We start from the raw sequence: 22,003 nt of genomic DNA, 5'->3' as shown, positions 1-22,003 counted from the left end.
GTCTCCAGAGGTCTGATGCAAAACAAGACCAAGGGAGACTTTACAGTTTATGTCAAGAGAATGCGTTGATAAAGATCTTTGTTGTGGCTTTGAAACTAGTTTTAAAGAATGTTACTATGTGATGTGGTTGAATTTCTCAGCTCTTTGTGTGAGTGGATGGAACCATCTCTTGTCAAATACAAAGGCCTCTGAACTATCAGGAATATGATTTAAATATGTATCTGATTAGCTTCCATGTAAAAGTTGCTCTATTGCAACACTAAATCATGTCTCTGTGAAAAAGAAGGAATTTTGCTGCTTTACTGTCATTAATTAATCTTGGATGTTGGTTGTGACTGTCCTAGAATAACATTAACTCCTAAATGTTTTGAACTTTTGGGAATGAGCATATTCTAAAAAGGGTGTGATGACTAAGTGTTAATTGACTGAAAAGTCAAATATTGTTAAATACTGTTTTGAAATTTGAATTGTTTTAAGAGAAATAATAACTTTCATGGATTTATATTAGGAAGGCATTTTTGCTACATAACAAATTCAAAACCATCTTAAGTTATATAGTGAAACTCTTTTTGAAAATGATAGTAATACCCTCCATTATCTTTAAAGTTGAAAGCCTTATAAACCCAAAACAAATAATATTGTAGTTTGAGTGACTAAATGGCATTGTGGCTATTGTATGTATCATGTCTACCCTGCATCCTTTAATTTCCTGTTTCATGGCCCTCACTAAGAATGTTCCTGGTTTCTAGAGATCTCCAGACTTACTGACTTCCTCTGCTATTCTTTTGAGCATTAAAGAGTGGTTGTAGTTAGGCTGTGGGTTGACATTTTCCTAGGAGATAATACCATGAAATTCATGCTGTCCTTTTAACCTGACTTGCCCATGTTTACCATCAAGTTGTAGAAAATCAACCTAATGTGGTTTTCTTCAGTCCTCTATCTTAGAAACATACTGTTACTTCATGGAAAATGCTGAAGCCTGGAAGCTGATGTGACGGATTACCAATGAGGCCTTGGTTATTTAGGATTAAATTTGCTCATCATGGAATATGATTTACCAACTCTGTAACAGTTAGATATGGGGTCCTTAGTGTGCTTCCTTCATGAAATCACTGACTTTCTAACTTAAGAGTGGTTTCTGTGCTGAATGTGGAGGCACATGACTTTCATCCCAGCAGTTGGGAGTCAGATGCAGGTAAATCTCTGTGAGTCTGAGGCCAGCTTGATCTACATAGTTGTTCCAGGACAGATAGAGTTATACTGTGAGACCCTGTCTCAAAAAAACCAAGTGAGAGGGAGGTAGAGATTAAATCATGATCAAATAACGTTTTCTAATGCTTGGTTGGAATTGGCTCAAGAAATGCCATGTTGGAAAACAGGGAGATACACTGAAAGACCTGCCTCTGTCCTGTATAATCACAAATTATTTGGCTCATGTTTGGCTTTATGAACTTTCCTCATTGCTCAGAAATTTGGAGTTTTTTCAGGGAAAAGTTCTCATATGTATTTAGCAAATCAGATTTACGAGCCCTTTTTCAAAACAGGGCTTTTGTGAGGGGAATATTTTCTCAGTTTTTTTAAGTTCAAGGTCACTCAGGATATTTAGTTTTTATTGCAACAAGATGGCAGGGAAATATTACAACTGTATTTATTTCAAGAACCCTTAAGTTCTTTTATACCTTCATCTTTTGAAAGTCCTCATGGGGGTGTGTTCCTTTACATTCATTTAATTTTTCTAATCCATTGAGCCTAATGTAGGTCTCTGCATGGAGTTTTCACATCCTTTTGAATTTAATTTCGCTGGGGAGTTTCCATGGATGCCTGGCATATCTTCTCACAAAACTCAGGCAGTCTGGGCTTCTGGCCGGGTGCTACATTAGGAGAATACAGAGTTGAAGCAGTGGCCTGGTCAATTGTTTCAGGGATGTTGGGAAAAACAGACTTGGCAAAATCAGAGCAGGAAGATGCTGTGGGTGATCTGCATAGTGAACACACTGTACAAGTATAAAGCAGCAGGTGAGAGGACCACCTGAAAGAGCCAGTAAACCATATTTGGGGCTAGAATGAACATTATACAGATTGAAGAAGGAGGAGGCTAAAGTATTAGCCTATTTAGAGCCACAGAGGCTGCTGGAAGATTTAGGCATTTTCACTCTTGTCAAGATATTCAAAGTAGTTCTCAAAGTCCTGTTTCCACATCTACAAATGCACCTACACCTTATTTTATTCCACTTCCACTAGCATTCTCCTTAAGGGTTAATGTTTGCCAATCTTCCTTTGTCCCTTACTGTTAAATTTATTTGATTGTTTTGTTTTGTTTTGTTCTATGTACCAAGTGACATATAGTTTCCTCTTTCCCAGTACTAGAGGAAGATGTCTTACGCATAAACGGTTATATGTTTAAAACTCTCCAATAATTTTGCACCAATGGGTTTTTGTTGATGAAGTTTAATCTTATATGATAGAATGTGTTATAAGTTTGACTGAAAGTCTAAGAGTGTACTTAGAGGCTTAATAGGATAAAGTACATATGTGCTCAGGCATTTCACAGGGCATTCTACTGATGAGCTATCGATTTATTTGAAAGACATTTCAGTGTAGTTTCTTTGTAGTTAATGTTGATGTTTCATCCAAGATGTTAAAAAAGAATAAATTATATCCACACACCAACTAGAGATGGTCCTTTTACTCATTTCTTTATCACTATGGGTTTCTAAATTCCCAAAGTAGAAGCCTTATAGATTTCTTTATTCTCAAGCAGCAGATTTTCAGAGGTGGTGTTTTACTCTTTAAGTCTTTTAATGTCTACCAGTGGAGCACAGCCTTTTTGGCAAAGGACAGAGGCAGCTTGCTAATACCAGGCTAGTGTTACCAAATTGCTTCAGTGTGAACCCTGACTTGGAGCAGGGTCACTGGGTAAAACTAAGTCAGATCAAACTAAAATTACTAAAATCTCATGGAGCAACATAAAACTCCTTTTATAAAAGAAAATGGAGTAATTATAGTGTAGATAGTATATTTACAAAGCACTGTGTGTAGACAATGAAAGGCAAGAGGCAAATCAGCTATAATAAAAGCACTGAACTTAGTTCTGTTCCAGATTCAGTGTCCTTGAGAAGAAAGGTGCCTGTATATGACAGTGTTCACCCAGCTAATATTAATAATTCACTCCCTCTACCTACACATCTGTATTTTTAATCTTTGAAAATATTTACAAATAGCTGTTGATGTGCCTCAGTGGCAAAGTGCTTGCCTGGCATACACAGTCTGGATGTGAACCACAGTAGAGAAAAAGAAAATTAATAAAAACAAGAACAGATATATTTTATATCCTCTGGGAACCTTGAAATTGTTAGCACCTTTCCACAGATGAGAATACCAAAATACAGACACACTAGGCAGGACAGTTGGAGAGAAATTTATGGAAAACACCAATACCAATAACTCTGTGTCTTGTCTTCCTATAAATAATGAGAAAGTGATAGATTAAGAAACTTCCTTGTAAAGGCCTGAGACAAATGGTTAACTTGAGGTGCTCTAAAGACTAAACATCTTCAGAGCTTTTTTATTCCCCCCAGATGCTCCTGTAAGTACTTTTCTTGTTAACTCATTTGATCCTTATAAAAGCTCAACACATTATTGTTGTGTCCATATTATTAGTTAATGAGTAGTAAAGGTTCAGGGAAGAAATAAAAAAGGTAGTTCAGAGATATTTAAGCAACTTTCCTCAGGTTGCATAGTTATTAAGTCATAATGCTGGAATAGAGACTCAGGTAAGTTGAGAACTTAGGATATTTTACTGTCTATATGTTTTTGTTTTGCTTTGATTTATTTCTTTGAGACAAGGTTTCTCTGTGTAACCTTCGCTGTCCTGGGCTCACTTTGTAGACCAGGCTGGCCTCAAACTCACAGAGAACCACTTGCCTTTAGTACTGAGATTACAGGCATGTGCCACCATGCTCTGCTATATTTTCCTTACATAAGAAAGAACTGGCAATATTTCCAATGGTCTGGAAAGTACAATTGTGGGTCTACTGTTGCAATTAGTAATCTAATAGTTGAGTAGTTAAACAGCATAGATAACTGGAAAGGAGAGGCAGAGATGATAAGTGAATTCATCATGATGATGGTAAAAGTAAAGCATATAAAAGCTAGCATAGTAATGAAGTTAAAACTCATATATTGTGGTACTGAGAAATGATCTACAAAATGTGGAGAATATAATTTAGAAGATGGCTGAGTTTGTAAGTTACATCTATAAAGCCTTGCATGGGCAGCATTCAAGAATTGTTGGAAACGTTTTGAAGAAGAGGGAGATAGAAAGACCTGGAGGGGACAGGAACTCCACAAGGGGAAAACAAAAAAACAAGGCCAAAAAATCTGGGCCCAGGGGAGCCTGCATAGACCAATACTCCAAGCAAGGACTATGTATGGAGAGGACCTAGACCCCTTGTTCAGAGGAAGCCCATAGGCTGTACAGTTTCCAAGTTGGTTCCCTAGTAAAGGGAGCAGGGCCTGTCTCTGACATGAACTCATTGGCAGGCTTTTTGATCACCTCCCTGTGAGGGTGGCAGCCTTGCCAGGCCACAGAGGAAGAGGATGCAGCCTGCCTTGATGAGACCTGTTAAGCTAGGGTCAGATAGAAGGGGAGGAGGTCCTCCCCTATCAGTGGAATTGGAGAGGAACATGAGGGACGAGAGGGGATGAGCAAGGGGGTTGCAGTAGGGAGACAAAGTGAGTCCATTGTAATAAATAAATAAACAAATAAAATTAAATTAAAAAATGAATTGTGGCTTTCCATTGTGACATATCTAAGTGTTAAGTTTTTCTCAGGTGCTTGTGGTATTTATGAGTGAGTTATAATTTTTCTCAGTCATTCACTGAGTTATAGAGTCATTGAGTACTTAGAGATTGTTGCCTCCAGAATAAAAGTAAAAAATGTACAATCCACTGTCATCAACCTCAACTTTTGATGTAAAAAGTACAAATAATTTGTTGTCTTAAAAAATAAACAAACAAACAAAAAAACCCCACAGTGGTTCACTGCTAGTCCTGAGGAGACCAAAAGGCATTTGAGCCATTATTTGGCATCACCAGTTTGAGAAGGAAAATTTTCCAAGAAAGCAAATGTAGGCTTGTTATTGAATATTAATATTTATTATTGATTTATCTTTTAGTTAAACAATGGTTATTCCTAAACCACCTGTACACCCAAATCATCACACAGGGACTAGGATGTATTTAGTTAATCTAGAGTACAATACTGGGCAATGATTATTCCATCCTAAACCTCCAAGCCTGCATAGTTTCCTCCCATTCAGATTTTCCCACATTATACTTTCTTTTAGTAATATCTTAGGTCTGGTTTATCTCTCCTGGTGGTTCCAAATCCTCTCCTGCCGATCTCTCCTCTCCCACTTCTCCCACTTGTTTCCTTCTCCTCCCCTCCAGACAAAGATGTCCCTTCCTATTCTCTCCATTTCTCAGCACTGGCTGGTTGTTAATTGAAAATACAGAGATCAAATGGTGGCATGTTTACACAAATTTGAGACAGGTGATGCTTAGAATAAACATCACAATGCAATATCAGGATTGAAACTAGATAGTGGAGGAAAGAAATAAGAATTTGAATGAACAAGGGTAAATTGTATACATTGTTCCAACATATGTTATTTTGGATAACAACTAGGGTGATTTTTCAGAAAGATTTCTAATCTCTTTATATCTTTGGTAGCTGCTTTCTCCAGTCCCAGCCCTGGGAAGGAGACAGTATCTTAAAGAAATGTGGGATAGTGAGATGTCTCCATAGGTTTGGCTTGCTAACAAATATAACAACTTCAGTTCGATATTTGGAAACCAAATGGTGGAAGAAGAGAACCTAGTCTCACAAGATGTCTTCTAACTTTTGTATGCCCATTATTATGTCATTTCACCACGTATGTGTGGATAAGCATCTCTCTCTCTCAGTCAATGTAAAAAGCAATTCAAGTGGGTAGGCTTTTTCACTAAATTGAACTTTTCTCCCTCTTCTCTCACCCTTTTATCAACTGTGAGAACTAAAATGAGACATACTCACCCCCCATTCTCATTTATAGTAAAGAACAGATGTTAGAACAACCAAAAGTGGGAAACTGACAATTTTGCATTCTAAGGCATTATTTTGAGGGGAATAACCTTGATGAAAATGGAGATTATGAAGGAAGAAGGGATTCAAGAGAGGCTCCATATTATTCACATTATTTGTATGAGAGATATACGTGACAACCAGTTGCTCATCCCAAAGGTTCACCTCACTGTTCATTCTTCTTGAAGCAAGAAGAAATTTCAGTACAAGGCTGGATTTGAGGATGTCCAAACTGACCCTGTTACTGTTTTTCTTTCCGTTTGCAAATTTCCCAACCTGGATTTCCAGCTGAAAAAGAAGCAAGTGTATGTAGATAAGGTGGAGAAGATGCAACAGGCCCTAGTACAGCTTCAAGCAGCATGTGAGAAACGTGAGCAGCTGGAGCACCGACTCCGAACACGTTTAGAGAGGGAACTGGAATCCCTTAGAATCCAGCAGGTATTGTTGTGTGACAACCTGGGGATGGGTAGAGATGATATAGATTAGTGAAATGATTCTACCCAAGTCTATGTTTATGAACCAGTAAGTTTATTAGGGTTACTTACATGAATTTTGGTGAGGGGCTACTTAGAAAAGTATAGTTGACTCAAATACTGCTGTAATGCTCCCCACAAGCATAGGTGATGACTCATTATAGCTGAATTACTGAAGATCCCTGCCCAACTTCCAACCAGAATTTTCTCTCTCCAGCAATTGTTACTGCTTATTTCATCTTGGGGAGAGGAGTTATAAATCTTGTGTTGGGTACTTTAGCCTTGGAAATATTGTTTACTTCTTGAGGCTCATAAGTTTCATTTATTTCCTGAGTCTTACTTACAAGTTATGGAATGAAGGAAAGGAAGAAAAGAAATGCTATTATTTCTGGGTGTTTATTTTTTTTATTTGGTGTTTGGCCAACACTCTAAAGGAATTTAAATGCTTTTTCATCTTTACATTTTCACCACCTCCCCACCTTCTGTTACTGCAGAAGGCTTTGCCAGTACAAATACAAAGCCTACCTATTTTCTTATCTAGCCCAACAAAATTCATCATGGTATCTGACACCTTTTATTTTTCATATAAACTAGAACAAAAGATCCTATATGGAGTGAATCATACTTTTAGAGGTTTTTTGTTATTGATGTTGTTTTGTTTTGTTTTTTAATTGAAACTGGTGAGACCTTGGGCAGTTTTTCTGTTTTGTTTTATTGTGAGATTGGGTCTCATAGAGTCTAGGTTGATTCACAACTCAGTCTGTGCAGGTATATTTACCAACATGTCCAGCTGTAGGGGTCTTTAGAAATCTTCTAGTCATTCTCCTTTTTGGGGTTTAAAGCAGAAAAAAACTGGGAACCTTCCAAATGTTGCACAACTCACTAACAGCCTCATAAATTCCGAACAGTTTTGGAACGAAATCATAGATTTTGAAAATTGTCATTTTCTTTGTAGACTTTACAGTCAGGTAGAGATTGCAGTTTTTATTTCATTAATCTAATTTCTGGTCAACATAACCGGTTGATATGTTATATCCTTTTTCTGATCAAGAGAGGTTCATTCAAAGCCCAAGTACTATGGAGATCTCAAATCTCCTTTCTTTTGAACCATTATCCAAACTGAGAGCTGAGGTTAACATTAGCTTAGTAATAGACTATTTCACCAGTGCTCACAGCACTGAAAAACGAATCTTAAGTACTGTGAGACCTGGAAATATGAATCAGTAATAGAACACTTACCTAACATGCATGAAACTCTAGGTTTGATCTCCACCACTATACAAACTGGCAAACAAACAAATAGCTTGGGCAATCCTTTTCTTATAAAATACAAGCTCTTAAATTTGGGTTTGGAAGGGAAGTCTGTGTCAGAGGATTCATGAGTTCATGGCTACCTAGTGAAATCCTATTTTATAAGATCAGCAATATTAGATAGATAGGCAGTAGGACTAGGGTATTATGTTTGTTCATTCACTCACTTGCTAACTCCCCCAACAGCGCCAAGGCAACTCTCAGCCCACAAATGCTTCTGAATACAATGCTGCAGCACTGATGGAGCTCCTGCGGGAAAAGGAAGAGAGAATTCTGGCTCTGGAAGCAGATATGACAAAGTGGGAACAGAAGTATTTGGAGGAGAATGTGATGAGACATTTTGCTCTGGATGCCGCTGCAACTGTGGCTGCACAGCGGTAAGTAGTTGGTAGGAGGGCCACTAGTTGAAAGATGTGGATGTGGATTAGGAAACCAGGTATACAGTAACTCAGTCAGAAATTTCCCAATGTTTAGTCTTCTTTAGTACTCTTTTAACCCCCTCCAATTCCTCTTCAAATATTTCTTCCTCCAATTATACGTGGACTGGAAGTCTGACTACAGAGGTTGAAGGATTTCAAAAATTTTGCTCTGTGGACTTTCTGAAATCATAATTGAGTTTGCCTTAGGAACTAACTGGAACATTGCAGATGGGCTTGGCTAAGTATTTGGACACCTCTTCCACTGCTAGCCACATGAGCATGTTGTTTAGTCTCAGGACCAAAGTGAAATCTCTGCGAGAGAAATTCCACTCAGAAAGTAAATGTCACTCAGAAGTAGCTGCTGCCATTTGATACTTCTGGCTCTTCCTGGGTATGTGCCCAGAATGAGTCTGTCACTGCCCTTTGAGAAGGTCTATATTTGAAGACCACATTCTCTGTATTCCTGAGTTCATCACATATAAGTACTCTCATTCTGTCTGGTATCAGAGTGGAATAAAAGCAAAAGGAGTGTTATTTCTGGTTTTTTTAGGCACCTTTTCTGTATATTATAAACACCAATTATTAGCTTTGAGAGGAAACAATTGCTCTTCCTGGGTTTGTTTTGTTTTTTTTTTTGTTTTTTTTTTTTTTTTTTTTTTTTTTTTTTTAATTTCTGCTGTTCATACCTATTACCTGTAGAAGAAGCAACTCAATTATAATCAGGTGATGGCTTAGGTTGTGGTGATAATGGACAGAACCTGGATGTAGTCCTGAGAATTGAAGGTGGGCTAGTCTCTAGTATATTATGTAAAAGAGTATATTACACCCAAAAACGCTTCTATCCAGAAAGCTATGAGAAACAGCAGTGGTTTATCTCTACTCTCCCAATTATGGTACATCAGTAGAGTCCAGCACTTGTTAGACATTGGGCAGTAATAGGTTTGTGGGATGGATCTGTGTTTAAGAGATGGACCAGCACATTCTAAACCTGCTCATGATTCTCCAGGAGGTCTTCTATCCTCCTTGTGATCATCCTGCTTCCAAATTTCATGAGCTGAAGTTTGCCTGGCTGTGTTTCCTGCGAAAAGCATGCTCAGTAAAAGCCAATATCCTAATAGTAGCCAAAGAACCTCTAGCTGTGTCAGAAGATGGTCACAAGGCTTGGAGACAGATTTAAAGCAGAATTTAGAGTCATATTACCTGCTGGCTCCCAAAGAAGTGCAGCATTTGTTCAAAGTTATTTGTGAACGGCTGATGGTGAAAACCTAGTTGTGGTGAGCCAAGATAATTTTGTCAGTCTTGTGCAAAAGCTATGAATGATACAGCCTCACGATCGTACAAGACACAAGAAAATGTTTGAAGTTGGTAACTTGGTGCTGACTACAGAATGGACTCCAGGGCGAAGTATAAGAAAGCTAGAAATGTACTTGACCCGGAGGGCCTTACATAAAGACAAAATACCCATTCCTCATCTCTTCTCTTGAAATCAGCAAGTATTGAGAGAATTCCCACACAGATCTATGTCCAAATATATTAGCTTCTACACATTACATTTTATTTCATTTGTATTGCTTTGTATCACTAGGTAGAAAGAGTCCAAGTAATAACTATTTTCAGCAAAATATGCATGTTAATCATTTAATATAATAAAACACAGCCTGTTCCCAGTGTTCCTTACTAGTAGAAACACCTACCAGAGGCAAACATTCCAGATCTTGACTGTAACTGATCTAGACAACAAGAGAGAATGAAAGATAAAGGTTACATTGAAATTCCTGTAACATAGATAATTTAGATTAAATGATTCCTCCAGATCCTTTTATTAAAGGTTTAGGCTGTATTTCCACCTTGCTGTACAGATTGGATTTCTTTTCTTCATTCCTCGTTAGATGACAAATTGGAAAATAACATCCAGAAAATATTATTCCTTAACTTATAGGCTTTTCCATCTATTTTGCCAAAATCTCTTCATAGTCCTTCTCCATTTGTTACCCTCATCCATCAGCCAACCCAAGTGTAGACATAAAGATTCTACCCTTTGACCTCTTTCTGTGCTGGAAAGCTTTATTTTTATTTTTTTTTTTTCATTCAATACAGCTTTTAAGTGCCTTGTATTTTGACTGTAGATAGAAAATACTCAAAATATGATTAAGTAAAGAAAGAAAGAAATTGAAGGGTGCAAAGTTGGAAGGAAGAAAAGATGGTGGAGAGAAAACGATTTTTTTTCTAAATGTGTAATTTATATCCCCAAATTTAATTAGTACTACATTTTAACTCTCCTCAGTGTCTTTGCATTCTGTCAGTGTCTCAATTGAAAACATTCTAATCCTTACAGGTCTTTGACAGGTAGCTCACAGGTAAGTGACATGTTTCATAATTAAGGCACTCCATTTGAGTGATATCAATAGTAGTTATAGATTATAGTACTTTTCAGTTAAACTATTAGTTAATACATTAAAAATTAACCACTTCTGGTGAACCATCTGATAAATGTTGGAAAATGAATACAACAGTGAAGCTGCTACCAAAATCAAAATAGAAGACACATTCTCACACAACCTTGTGTCTCTTAAACTTAATGGCTTTCTTCCTAGGCACTGGCTCATCTGATTCGTGTCATAAAATTACAAACTTCTTTCCTAGAGTGTCAATATAAAAGGAAATATATTGTGTTTACACTTTCTGTTTTACTTCTGTGCTCAGCATAATTATTTTGGTCCATTCCAGTGGATGGATATATTAATAGCTCATGCCTTTTTTATTTCTATGTAATGTGCCATGGAATGGATGTACTGTGGATTATGTATCCATTCACCTGATGGTGTTTGGATTAATTCCAATTTGTGATGTTTGGATATAGTTAAATAAAAATTTTAATGTTAGAGGAAAAAGCCCTTTATTTTCCTTGGTTAGAGAGCATAATAAGTGGTCTGTCTTTGCCCTTTTTAGTGCTTTGATTTTTAATAAACTTTTATCAAGGGAAAGCTGTTGATACAATGGTTTCACTGTTGATATAATGCAGGAATAGAGGTCTAGTAGTGTTCAGGAGTAGACAGTGATACTGATCAGGTGTATGCATGGGTAAATTATATTCAATGAAGACAAAGGAAAGAGGGGGAGAAAGAAAAATTTAAGGTTTTCTGACTTGTCTAGCAAGGCAATTTAGTTTTTTTGTTTGTTTGTTTTTAAATTAAAACCTGAGCTAGGTGTGGTGGCACCAAGCTGTTGTAACTAAACATAAGAGGAACCAGAAAGAATGGTGTGAGTTCAAAGTTAGCTCTACAAAACCATCAATAAAATCGTATCTGGCACTTAATATTTCTTGTCCAAAGGCTACTAGAAAATATATTTTATTTTTCAAAACAGATAGTGCTCTTGTGAGAATTTTAAACTTATTACTTATCTTTACAATGCTTTAATGTGGGTGCTGTCTTCCATTCTACTCTCAGGCATAGAGAAATAATATTAATATTATCTATTAATCAATACTGAAGGGCACAAGAACCAGGATTTATATCAACATTTTATCAGTTTAACTGTCTCCTAGATATCGTGTGACTCAGTGATGGTGAACTTGAGATCATTAGCTGTTCAATAAAGTATTAGTTGAGGCTTATTACTTAGGCACTTGGAAGAATTATAAATAATTGCAGTATCATTCCTTGCATTCAGACTCTGAGTTATTGTGTCTCCAGAGAATCTAGGTGCTTAATATGATGAATTGAAATCCCTTCCAAGAAGTTCTTGTTCATTCCCAGAAGACCAGATTTGGCAATGCAGATTTTGAGTTTGAGCTCATAAATGGTGAATTTATGCCTGAATAGCAGAAAAAAAGATAACATGATAACAACCCATTAACCATGTAATCTATTATGTTGGATTGGATTGTTAACTATATGTGGAATGTTTTAGGTTTGTCTTGGGCAATATAAATCCAGAGAAAGAGGAGGTAAAGTAACAGAGGGCTTGAGCAAGACTCATACCACATATGGATATTTGTTCTTCCCTTAATGGACTTTCTCAATTTCCGTATTTTTCTTTCTTCTCAGTCTGTATTATAGTCACCTTGTTTTCTACCGTGACTTCCCTGCAATAAGAAAAATGCTGCAATAGTAGTTGACCATCTCTATGATTAAACCTAAAATTTCCAACAACTTGTTGGATCTTGTCATATGGCTGTTCTTAAGACAACTTCATTCCAATAGCTCTGAAATCTAAAGTTATCCTCTCCTTAGTTTTCTATGACAACAAACAGTATGCCACAATTTGAATTACAAGTAGAGTTCTCACTCATTCGTTCATCTCCCTAATGTTACCATTGACACAGTCTCCAAGTTCAAACCCATCTACCTCCTACAGCCTGTTTCCATTTCCCTTGCCACATTACTGGTTTGTGATTTCATTATAAACTAATGGGATTACTGCAATAACTGTCCTAAGTGGTCTTCGTGATTCAGGTGCCTCTCTTCTCTGATCCATCATCATATTTTAGCAACAGATAGTGCTATTGTCATAGAGCTTGGCTTCCGTCCTCTGACACACACACACACACACACACAGACACACAAACTTTAGTAATTTTCAGTGCCTATTGGACTAAAGTCCACACTCATTCCTGTAGTGGTTAATTATTTAGCCTTTATTTTCCTTTGAAAGTTTTCTGCACTCAGAAACTAATCATTTCCACATGTATCTCCTCTCCAGCTCCCACGATGATCTCGGCTTATGGTAAACTTCATTTATTAAATAAGCAGCAGGATGCTACCCCTACGAAAAAATGTTGATTGGTTTTTAAAAACTAATATGGAATTGGTCTTGAACTTGTAGTGATCTTCTTGCCTTAGCCTCCTGAGTGCTAGGATTACAAGCATGAATTGCCACATTCATCAAGGTGAAATAGGTGTTTTAATTAGAAAATGACAATCTCAAGAGTACTATAGTAGGGATTATGCTATCAGAGAAAAGAAGAGATGATTAGGGAAATATTCACAAAAATCTTTTTTAAGTTAAGAATTTGAGATCATGGGATATCAGGTTCAGGGGCATGTGGCTTTGCATGCTGTCTTCAGACTGCAGCCAGTATCTTTTGATATTCCTGAAGGCAGTTTCTGAGGACACTGAAACTTGTTATTTTCAATGCTGAGCTAGCTTGCACTTGCAAACCCACTGGTTTCATAGTCCTAGTCTTCTACAAGGAAGATTGATGTGGAGGGCTGTCCTGGCAGCTCTGTAGGAATTTACTAAGTGCCCCACATTTTCAAACTCCATTCCTGAGGAGTTCACAGTGTCCATATCAATTAGTTGGCAGGGCTCTGTGTACCCAAACTGGTCTTTTATGCAATGAAAATGGCAGTATGCCAGCACCAGTTCCCCCAATGACAAACTGTATGTTCAAGCGCCCAGTGTCTGTGGACACCACACCCTTTTCAAGACGCTTGGCTCCAAAGTGTTAGCCTTCAGTTTCCCTTAGCACTCTGGAAGAGCAGGAATGGCCTCCAGGATTACACCAAGGGGTAGAGTGTCTTAAAGTCATACCCACGTTTTGTTCTCTTTCTACCTACACAATTCTCAATATTTAAAAAAAGCATTCTTGAGTGCTTTTACTGTGCCTGATGGTATATGTTTTCTACATGAAAATTTTTATTTTACATAAAATGGAAGGAAATGCCATTTTAGTTGTCATTTTGCATGTGAGGAAGAGTAAGCATGAAGCAGGTAACTGGCTCTCGGATGTCAGAAAGGTGGTTAAGTGTCAGAACACTTCTGGAAGCTGTGACTTGATCTTGGAGCTGTCTATAGGAAGAGTCTTGATATCAAGTACTATGCAGTGCTTGCTATTTCCTCTCAGACAATCCATCAAGATTCTGAACAAGTGTATTGCACTGGAGGAGTGTGGAATGTTGGGATGTCTAAATAGTTTGAATTTGGCAAATGATGAGAACAACTGTATTCCTCCACTTCTTTCCAATTCCAATGAATGGTTTCAGCTTTGCAAATGAGCTATATGCATTGGGACAACAGTAATTTTTGCAGAGGCCTACCAAACTTCCTTAATCTTAACCTCTTTATTCACTTGTTATTATATTATCCCCATTCTGTACTCACCACAATCTCAATCATAAGAGAACATAATGGTTTAGGTTCTAGCAAATAATGTGCCTGGGATCTGGAAGTACAGTGAAGCAGGACCATTTCTAATCCCATGTATGTCTTCTTTAATCATAATACCTATCTCTTTCCCTTAGCCCTCATCTTGATTTCCCTGTCTTTTTGTCTCTCATTCCATTCCCCACTCTGTCTGCCATTCTCTCCTATGCAAACATGTTCCTCCTTGTTAATAAATAGTCTTTGAGTTAATGGCCTTAGACAATTTCAGGTGAACATGATGATTCTTTGCACAGCTGGAACTTTGGCAAGAGAACAGTTATTTAGTTGGTTTAAACTCATGCATTCAGTGATAAAATTGTTCTGATGAAGATCAGATAAATAACCAAATAGTACCAAGTCAAAGGCCCTTTTTCTTATTTCATGTGTCCTGACTGATTTTAGTTGTTTATATGGCTGTGTCTGTTGTAGGTTTCTATTTCTAATGTAAATGATTCTGAACTGTCACAAAACCTACTGAGCAATCCTCTGATTTCCTTCAAATTGTAACCTAAAGTTGGCAGTGTACACATTCCTCTTGCTTTTTGATGACCTAAAATACTGAGTGCGACTGCCTGGTAAAAGGTTTGGGGAGACATACTTATCCAGTTCTGTGACTCCATTGTATATACATTTTACTAAATCCCCCACTGACTTTGGCAGCCGTGTCCACGGCAGTGCCTCTTATACCCTGAAATCTTACTTGCTGAAAGTTCTTTCCAGTGAGTCACTTAGAATTCCACCATTCCTATTGAGATGAATTTTAATTTAAAACTTTTCAGCAAAACCTCCATTGATTTAGGATATAGAATATCTATTGATCCTGATGCCTGCTCATCATCTTCACTGCTTTTTTTTTTCCTCCTCAGAGACACAACAGTCATTAGCCACTCTCCTAACACAAGCTACGACACAGCCTTAGAGGCCCGCATCCAGAAGGAAGAGGAAGAAATCTTGATGGCCAACAAGCGTTGCTTGGACATGGAGGGAAGGTAAAATCTGGATATGGACCCAGAGGGGTTGAGAAGTTGATTTTGAGACCAACTAGATCAGTAGAGATGGGCTAAAATGTTTATTCATAAGTGTTGAATTTGATTGTGTAGCCTGCCCCTGGATTTTATAATTGTTTTTCATTTTTATTCTGCTAGTTCTAAGTTTCTGACATTATTATTCTGAGGTATTCACTATAGCAAATATACCAAAATTCTCTAATACAGACATGTTGTCCACAAAATATCTGGGGAATATGACACTCAATTTACAGACTCAGTGTCTTTTATTATTACCTGGAGGTCATGCCTTATTAGTAGAAGATGCCATCTTCTCACCAAACTTATTATTGTGGACAGAACTCCATATGTGTGTGTATGTGTGTGTTTTCTTTCATATAGAGCTTTTCTGCTTGCCAATATTTAACTTTGATCTTCTAGGGTATCGGCAGAATTTCTTACTCTTCTTGGCAGTTCAGACACTGTGTTACATACTGAACCTTGCCTCCAACTCAGAATTAACTATATCAACACTTAATTAAAAGGGTAATGGGTATGCAAATTCATTTACGCAGTGAGATCAGAATACAGAGGTATCAACCAAGTTTCTGAATGTTTTTTTTTTTTTTTTGACACCTAGGATTAAAACCCTCCATGCCCAGATTATTGAAAAGGATGCCATGATCAAAGTGCTGCAGCAGCGCTCTAGAAAGGAGCCAAGCAAGACCGAGCAGCTATCATCCATGAGGCCAGCAAAGTCTCTGATGTCCATTTCCAATGCTGGATCAGGCTTGCTTGCCTATTCATCTACCTTGACTGGTACGCCCATCATGGAGGAGAAGCGAGATGACAATAGCTGGAAGGGGAGCCTAGGTAATAAAGATGAAAGCAAAGGAAGGAAATGCATAGTGACATACTTAGAAAGTGTCCTAGCCATGTTACACACAGCAAGGAAAATAAACAATGGTCTAGGTTCTAGAGAGGATAATTTGGGATTGTTTTTCCACTGATGGAACTGCATACATGGCAGGAACTCTGAAGTTTCATGGTGAGAACATTTACTGAGACCAAAGCCTGAAAAAATGAGAATGCTGAGTTCTTTATGGATGGGAATTAAGCTAACTTGAATTTTATCTAAAAAAAAAACAATTATCCTATTTGGCCTTTTGCTCATGAGAACTTAGTTCAAAATCCAAATGGACTTTATTTCAGGCAAAATTCAAAATCACAGCATTGTTGTGTTCCTTCCTCCCTTATGAAAAGAGGACCAAAGTTCTCTTTAAGCTAATGGTGTTAGGTGTCAGCTTTTTTTACCTGAATGTTCAGCTATGAGAACAGAATGTACTTTTTGTTCAGTTCTTGTCCATTTCATCTCCTCTAATTAAAGCCTCAGAGTAATATAAATGCTGAGACACAGTTTTTATCCTGAGGAAACAAATACAAATTTAAAATCCTTTATTTTTTTCAACTCTTTTCTTGATCCTCTGACTCTTGCAGGATCCTTTAGTTAGAATAAATGTTCTGGGACCCATAGTCATGTTTGGTACTGTAGGTTCCACAACTAAAAGCTCCTCATTGGTATCCATAGGTTCCCCATACCCCTGAATTAGTTTTGTCTTTCTGGTAATGTGGAGTATTAATATTACTGGAAGAGAAAACAACTGTGACAAGTTGGTCTTCCACAATTACCAATGGAGAAAACACCTGACAGATACCAAGGGCACTTACAGGTTTAATATGTTGTGTTGCAAATTGGATAATAAAGATGAGAAGGGATCCTCTAATTCCAAAAGCAACTTTTAGCTGTGGTAGAAGATAGCATCCCAGAGGTTCACTAGAGGCAAAACCAAACATTTTTCAAAGAAAAATGTCAAATATTTTCTTTTCGTGAACTACAATAAGAATCACCTACTATTCTCTTGTTCCTTGGATCTGTAGGCATTCTGCTGGGTGGCGACTACCGTGCTGAGTCTGTCCCATCCACACCTTCACCTGTGCCTCCATCTACTCCCCTCCTCTCAGTTCACTCGAAGACAGGCAGCCGAGACTGCAGCACCCAAACTGAACGTGGATCGGAATCGACCAAAACCGTAGCTGTCACTCCCATCTCTGTTCCAGTGGCTGGTCCAGTTGCTGCTGCTGCTCCTGCTGCTGCCATCAATGCAACTGCTGCAAACAACACTGCCACTGCTGCCACCACCACCACCACCATGGTAGCTGCTGCTCCTGTTGCTGCTGGTGCTGTTCCAGCTGTTGCTGCTGCCAATGCTGTTGCCCCATCTCCAGCAACTGCTGTTGCTCTTGCTGCTGCAGTCTCTCCAGCTGCTACTGTCTCTCCAGCTGCCACTGTCTCTCCAGCCATTGTCTCTCCAAGTGCTGCTGTTCAGATTTCAGCTGCTGCATCTCTTACTTCTGCTACTGTTTCTCCCACTCCTGCTGCTGCTACTGCCGCTGCTACTGTAGCTGCTGCTGCTGCTGCTGCTGCTGCCACTGCTATTCAGGTTGCTCCAGCTACTTCGGCTCCGGTTCCAGCTCCGGCTCCGATTCCGGCTCCAGCAACGGCTCAGGCTTCTGCTCCGACTCCGACTCAGGCATCAACTCCAGCTCCGACTGCAGCTCATACTCCAGCTCCGACTCCAACTCCAGCTTTGGTTCAGGCTGAGGGTTCTGCAAGTCCAGGCACCAGTTCTGGACAATGCCATTTGACTACAGCAAATCTGATGTGCAATCCAGACAACCCAGGTAAACCCAATTTTTCTGTAGCAGGTATCTTCTGGTTTTGTTCTCAGGTGTAGATCTATTAGTTGGTGCCTACCATTTTGACAGAGTAAACAGTTTATGATCTAAAGAGGGTTAGTCAGAGGAGAAAAGAGATTATAAAAATGCCTTTTCTCATTTGTTAGAATGGGAATGGTCATAAGTAGAGGCTATTTTCCCAATAAAGTAAATGATGGGGATGTACCTAATTGTAAGTCACACTTAGAAATTAGTTTCGTGATGGTTCTTAACATTCTTTGTTGAAAGTTAATTGTTTTAAATTTGTGCCTAAGTCTTTTCTAACCCTTCATCTCAATTTAGATGGTCCTGTTGTCCACTCCAGTACTCTGGAAAGAAAAGTACCCAGTCAGATCCTCGGACAAGAGCCTGATGCAGAAATGGTGGAATATCTCATCTAAACAGCACAATCAAGAGCTGGAGTTATCAGCAAGAGTTCTTTTAATAATTTTTTCCCTTTTGTTTGTTTAATCGGGGTGAAGATGGGTTTGGGAGGTGGGGATGATTTTCTAAAGGAACTTTTATTGGACTCTTGTAGTACTTAAGTAATACCATGGGGATTCCAATCAATTTTGGAATACTTAGGGAGTAGTTTGAAAAGATAGGTTAAGCAGAACGTACTCTAAAGTTTGTTGTTGGGCTTTATACAAATCATGGACTATTAACAGGTAGTGATGTCCATTGATGTTTTTAATACACTTCAACCTGAGGTCATTTTTCATTGAAGAATAGAGTATGTGTGGAAGGCAGGTTGTAACATGTAGTTCTGAAGTGGAAATTCAGGGATTTTGAGGACTTGCTGCTTTGTCTAGTCACTACCTAGACAAGAGCCAGAGAAAGCTTTTACTTTGGGTTTGAGAACAGAAGTGTTTTAGGAGTTATAGAAGCTGGAGAAAAGGTAGAGAGGATTGAGACAAAGAAGGGTGCTGTAATCAGTTTTCTCTCCCAGTTGCCGATTATCCTGTCCCCTCATATTGATGTTATTTATCTTCATTTCAATGGTGCTTTGGAAATGGATTCTTTTGGTTCCCTCCTGGAGGTTCATACATTCATATATATTCTCTGGAATAATTTATACATTTGGATAAGTAATATATTCCTTTCAGATTGTAGGAAGGTAAATGAGCAGAGTGATACATGACTTCTCTCATAGAGGGCTAGATGTTAGAGGCCTTGATGAAAGGCTGCAGGAGATGCTGCATGCAGACTTTTGAGTCTCGGTATACTCATGAACAAGGCTCTGTCACCTTAAATTTTTCCAGTTGACTGACTTAGCCTTTATTTCTTCCACCATGCAGACTCACGGCTAGTTCACAAGTCTTGGTTTTCCAGTAACTTGCAAAATGAGGAAACATCATTTTTGACAGGTTGAATGTTTTTAATTTCTAGGAAATACTTTGAAATAGTTCATTTTTTATTTCCCCAATCTTTACCTTGTATCTTCAAAGGCATAGGCAACAGAACCTCCATGGAAATAGCACAAGAAATCCAAAATACAAGGCTGCAGTCAGGGGAGAGGTTTATTGCACCCATCTCTTTAATTACCTCTTCTCACTGCCAGTAACTCCATCTTGGAATCCCTTTGAGAAGCACCTGGGAATGTATACATGGGCAGAACCAAACACATGCCCTTGCCATAGGGCTGCCTCTGTGGACACAGAGGGTGTCAGTTGTCACAGGTCCTTGTCCTTTGTCTCTGCCCTTCATTAAGGAAATAGAACTGCAGATAATACATTAAAATAAGGAATGGTAAGGGGAGGGGCTATTATGTAAGAGGCGTAGACGTTTAGTGATGTGTTCAGTTAGAAATCAGATCGATACAAGGGTAACATGTATATTATGCCATGGCTATCACAGTGGGGAAGAGCTTTATCTAGCCATGTATCTCTTCCTTCTAATTTTAGTGATGAGGAATCTGAGACATGGTAAAGTTCAGTGACTTTTTCAAGGTCACATAGCACATCCATCTGTTCTGCCAATTACATACCCATTTTGGGAAATGAGTATAAAAAAGAAGAGCCTATTCTGAAGAAAAGGCATCTTTATAGTCTAGGGTATACTTACTTTATGAAATTTTTCTTGGTTTGAATAGATTGTTTGGGTTTCTGAATTCTAATCTTTCTCTCCTGGAGTGCCTTGTATGGAATTGTTATTTTTCTCATCCCATTTAATAATTGAGCTACATGAAATACACCCCTAAGAAATCAACTCAACTGTTTTTCACTATAAAATTGGGCATCATGTCATTTTATGTATTCCTCTGTGAGAATAAGAGTGCTATATTTACCTGTGTACTTGTGTAGTTATTATTTTCCGGAGGATGTGTGTGTGTGTACGCACACGTGCATTTGTAGATGAGGTAAGGTAATACAACAACTTTTAACTAGTTCTTTTTCACATTTTAAATAACCAAGTGATCATCAAATACATTGGTCCTCAGTTACAGAGTGAATGCTAAATAGAATTGTAAAACGGCAGCCATGTTAATAATGCTCATTCATACCATTTTGTTGTTGTTGTTGCAAGGGAAAAAAACCTTCAGATAGTAGAAGAATCAGGCAGCAAACAGCAGGAGAGCTAATTTCTATCAAAGCAAATGAATAAAAATAAAAGAAACTTTTCATGTTCTTTCATGATGACAACACATTGATAGAATTTAAGCTAACTCTGGGAGCTAGGATTATAATCACATTCTGTAAAGTGACATATGAAATAAATTCCTCACTGTGGAAACCATCTCTTTAGAATCATGTGTTTGGATAAAGAAGGAAGTCTTTGCTGAAGTACTATTTTGAACTTTTCAGAACCTCTCTTCCCTGCCACACAAGAGACATTCCTATTAAATATTCAGTCCCAGGAAATTTGCTAGAGAACTTTGTACTTCTAAAAGATGAAAGACTCTGTTGATAGATGATATGGACTCCACTTTTTGAGAACACCCCTATGACATATTGTTTGAAAAATTCAGTTTATATATAAATCTTGAATTAACCACCTCTTCACAGTCATGTGGATGTAACATTTGGTTCCTCTTCCTGGACTTCCTCCTATATACAGTACAATGGATACATTTCACTGGCACCAAAAGAAAAGGAGGGAGTATTTTGTTGTCCTAACTTTTATTGTCTAGTGGTCCTTGAGGATCTTAAAATTCTCTTGTTATCCCCAATGCTCCATGACCAGCAAAATTTCATTTGATTGAACTATACTTGATACAAAATTATTAACATTATTGGGGAAGTAATTGCACTTCCTTTGAAAGACACATATTGTGACTGTTGTCTTAGTGAAGATTTTAATTTCAGTGTTGCTTTTAAGCTTCAGGGTGATGGGACAATAGAAACTTGAAACATTTGCCATTGTCAAAGACAGCAAACATAGCAAGATATCTGTTATGTTCTCTTCTTACTTTTGCACTATTGAGTGGGTCTAACAAACTGATTTCCAAGCTACTTTTTTTTAAAATGAAGAATCTAAATAATGTGGCAGCTTAAAATTTAGATGTATGTGCTAACTTTAATAAATGCTTGTGTCTGTTAGCCATACAATCTTCTACCTTAAATGCTCATTCAACATGGAATATGTTACTTAAAATGTGTTCCTTCTTACAGAAAATATTTTCAAAGGGAGGTATGTCACTGATTTCTGCCTGCCACAATCTTCAGAAACTCTTCTTCCAAGTGCCACCTATTGACAGTAGGATGAGGGTTGGAAGCATGTACATTTTCTTAGGTAGGAAGGGTGGGATACAAGAAGCTTTCAAATTCT

The 22,003-nt window shown here is 38.0% G+C and overlaps 1 protein-coding gene across 7 annotated transcripts in view; it reads left to right on the top strand.

The window, feature by feature from the left end:
* The window catches only part of Amot (angiomotin), a 67,813-nt gene extending 46,842 nt beyond the window's left edge, over positions 1–20,971 (top strand). For 6 of the 7 annotated variants that reach the window (XM_021662291.2, XM_021662289.2, XM_060375568.1 and 3 more), the window contains 6 exons: positions 6,413–6,562; positions 8,095–8,285; positions 15,341–15,463; positions 16,101–16,333; positions 17,399–18,202; positions 18,539–20,971. In XM_021662291.2, coding sequence (XP_021517966.1) covers positions 6,413–6,562; positions 8,095–8,285; positions 15,341–15,463; positions 16,101–16,333; positions 17,399–18,202; positions 18,539–18,636 — 1,599 coding nt within the window. In that variant the 3' untranslated portion in view covers positions 18,637–20,971. The remainder of the gene's footprint in view (positions 1–6,412; positions 6,563–8,094; positions 8,286–15,340; positions 15,464–16,100; positions 16,334–17,398; positions 18,203–18,538) is intronic. The other variant, XM_021662292.2, reaches the window with a different exon arrangement.
* The last annotated feature ends 1,032 nt before the right edge of the window (positions 20,972–22,003 follow it).

The sequence above is a fragment of the Meriones unguiculatus genome, chromosome X, assembly GCF_030254825.1.
Source record: "Meriones unguiculatus strain TT.TT164.6M chromosome X, Bangor_MerUng_6.1, whole genome shotgun sequence".
Classification (NCBI taxonomy): Eukaryota; Metazoa; Chordata; class Mammalia; order Rodentia; family Muridae; genus Meriones; species Meriones unguiculatus.
The sequence above is the reverse complement of the archived record's forward strand: the minus strand, read 5'-3'. Positions and strand labels throughout refer to the sequence as shown.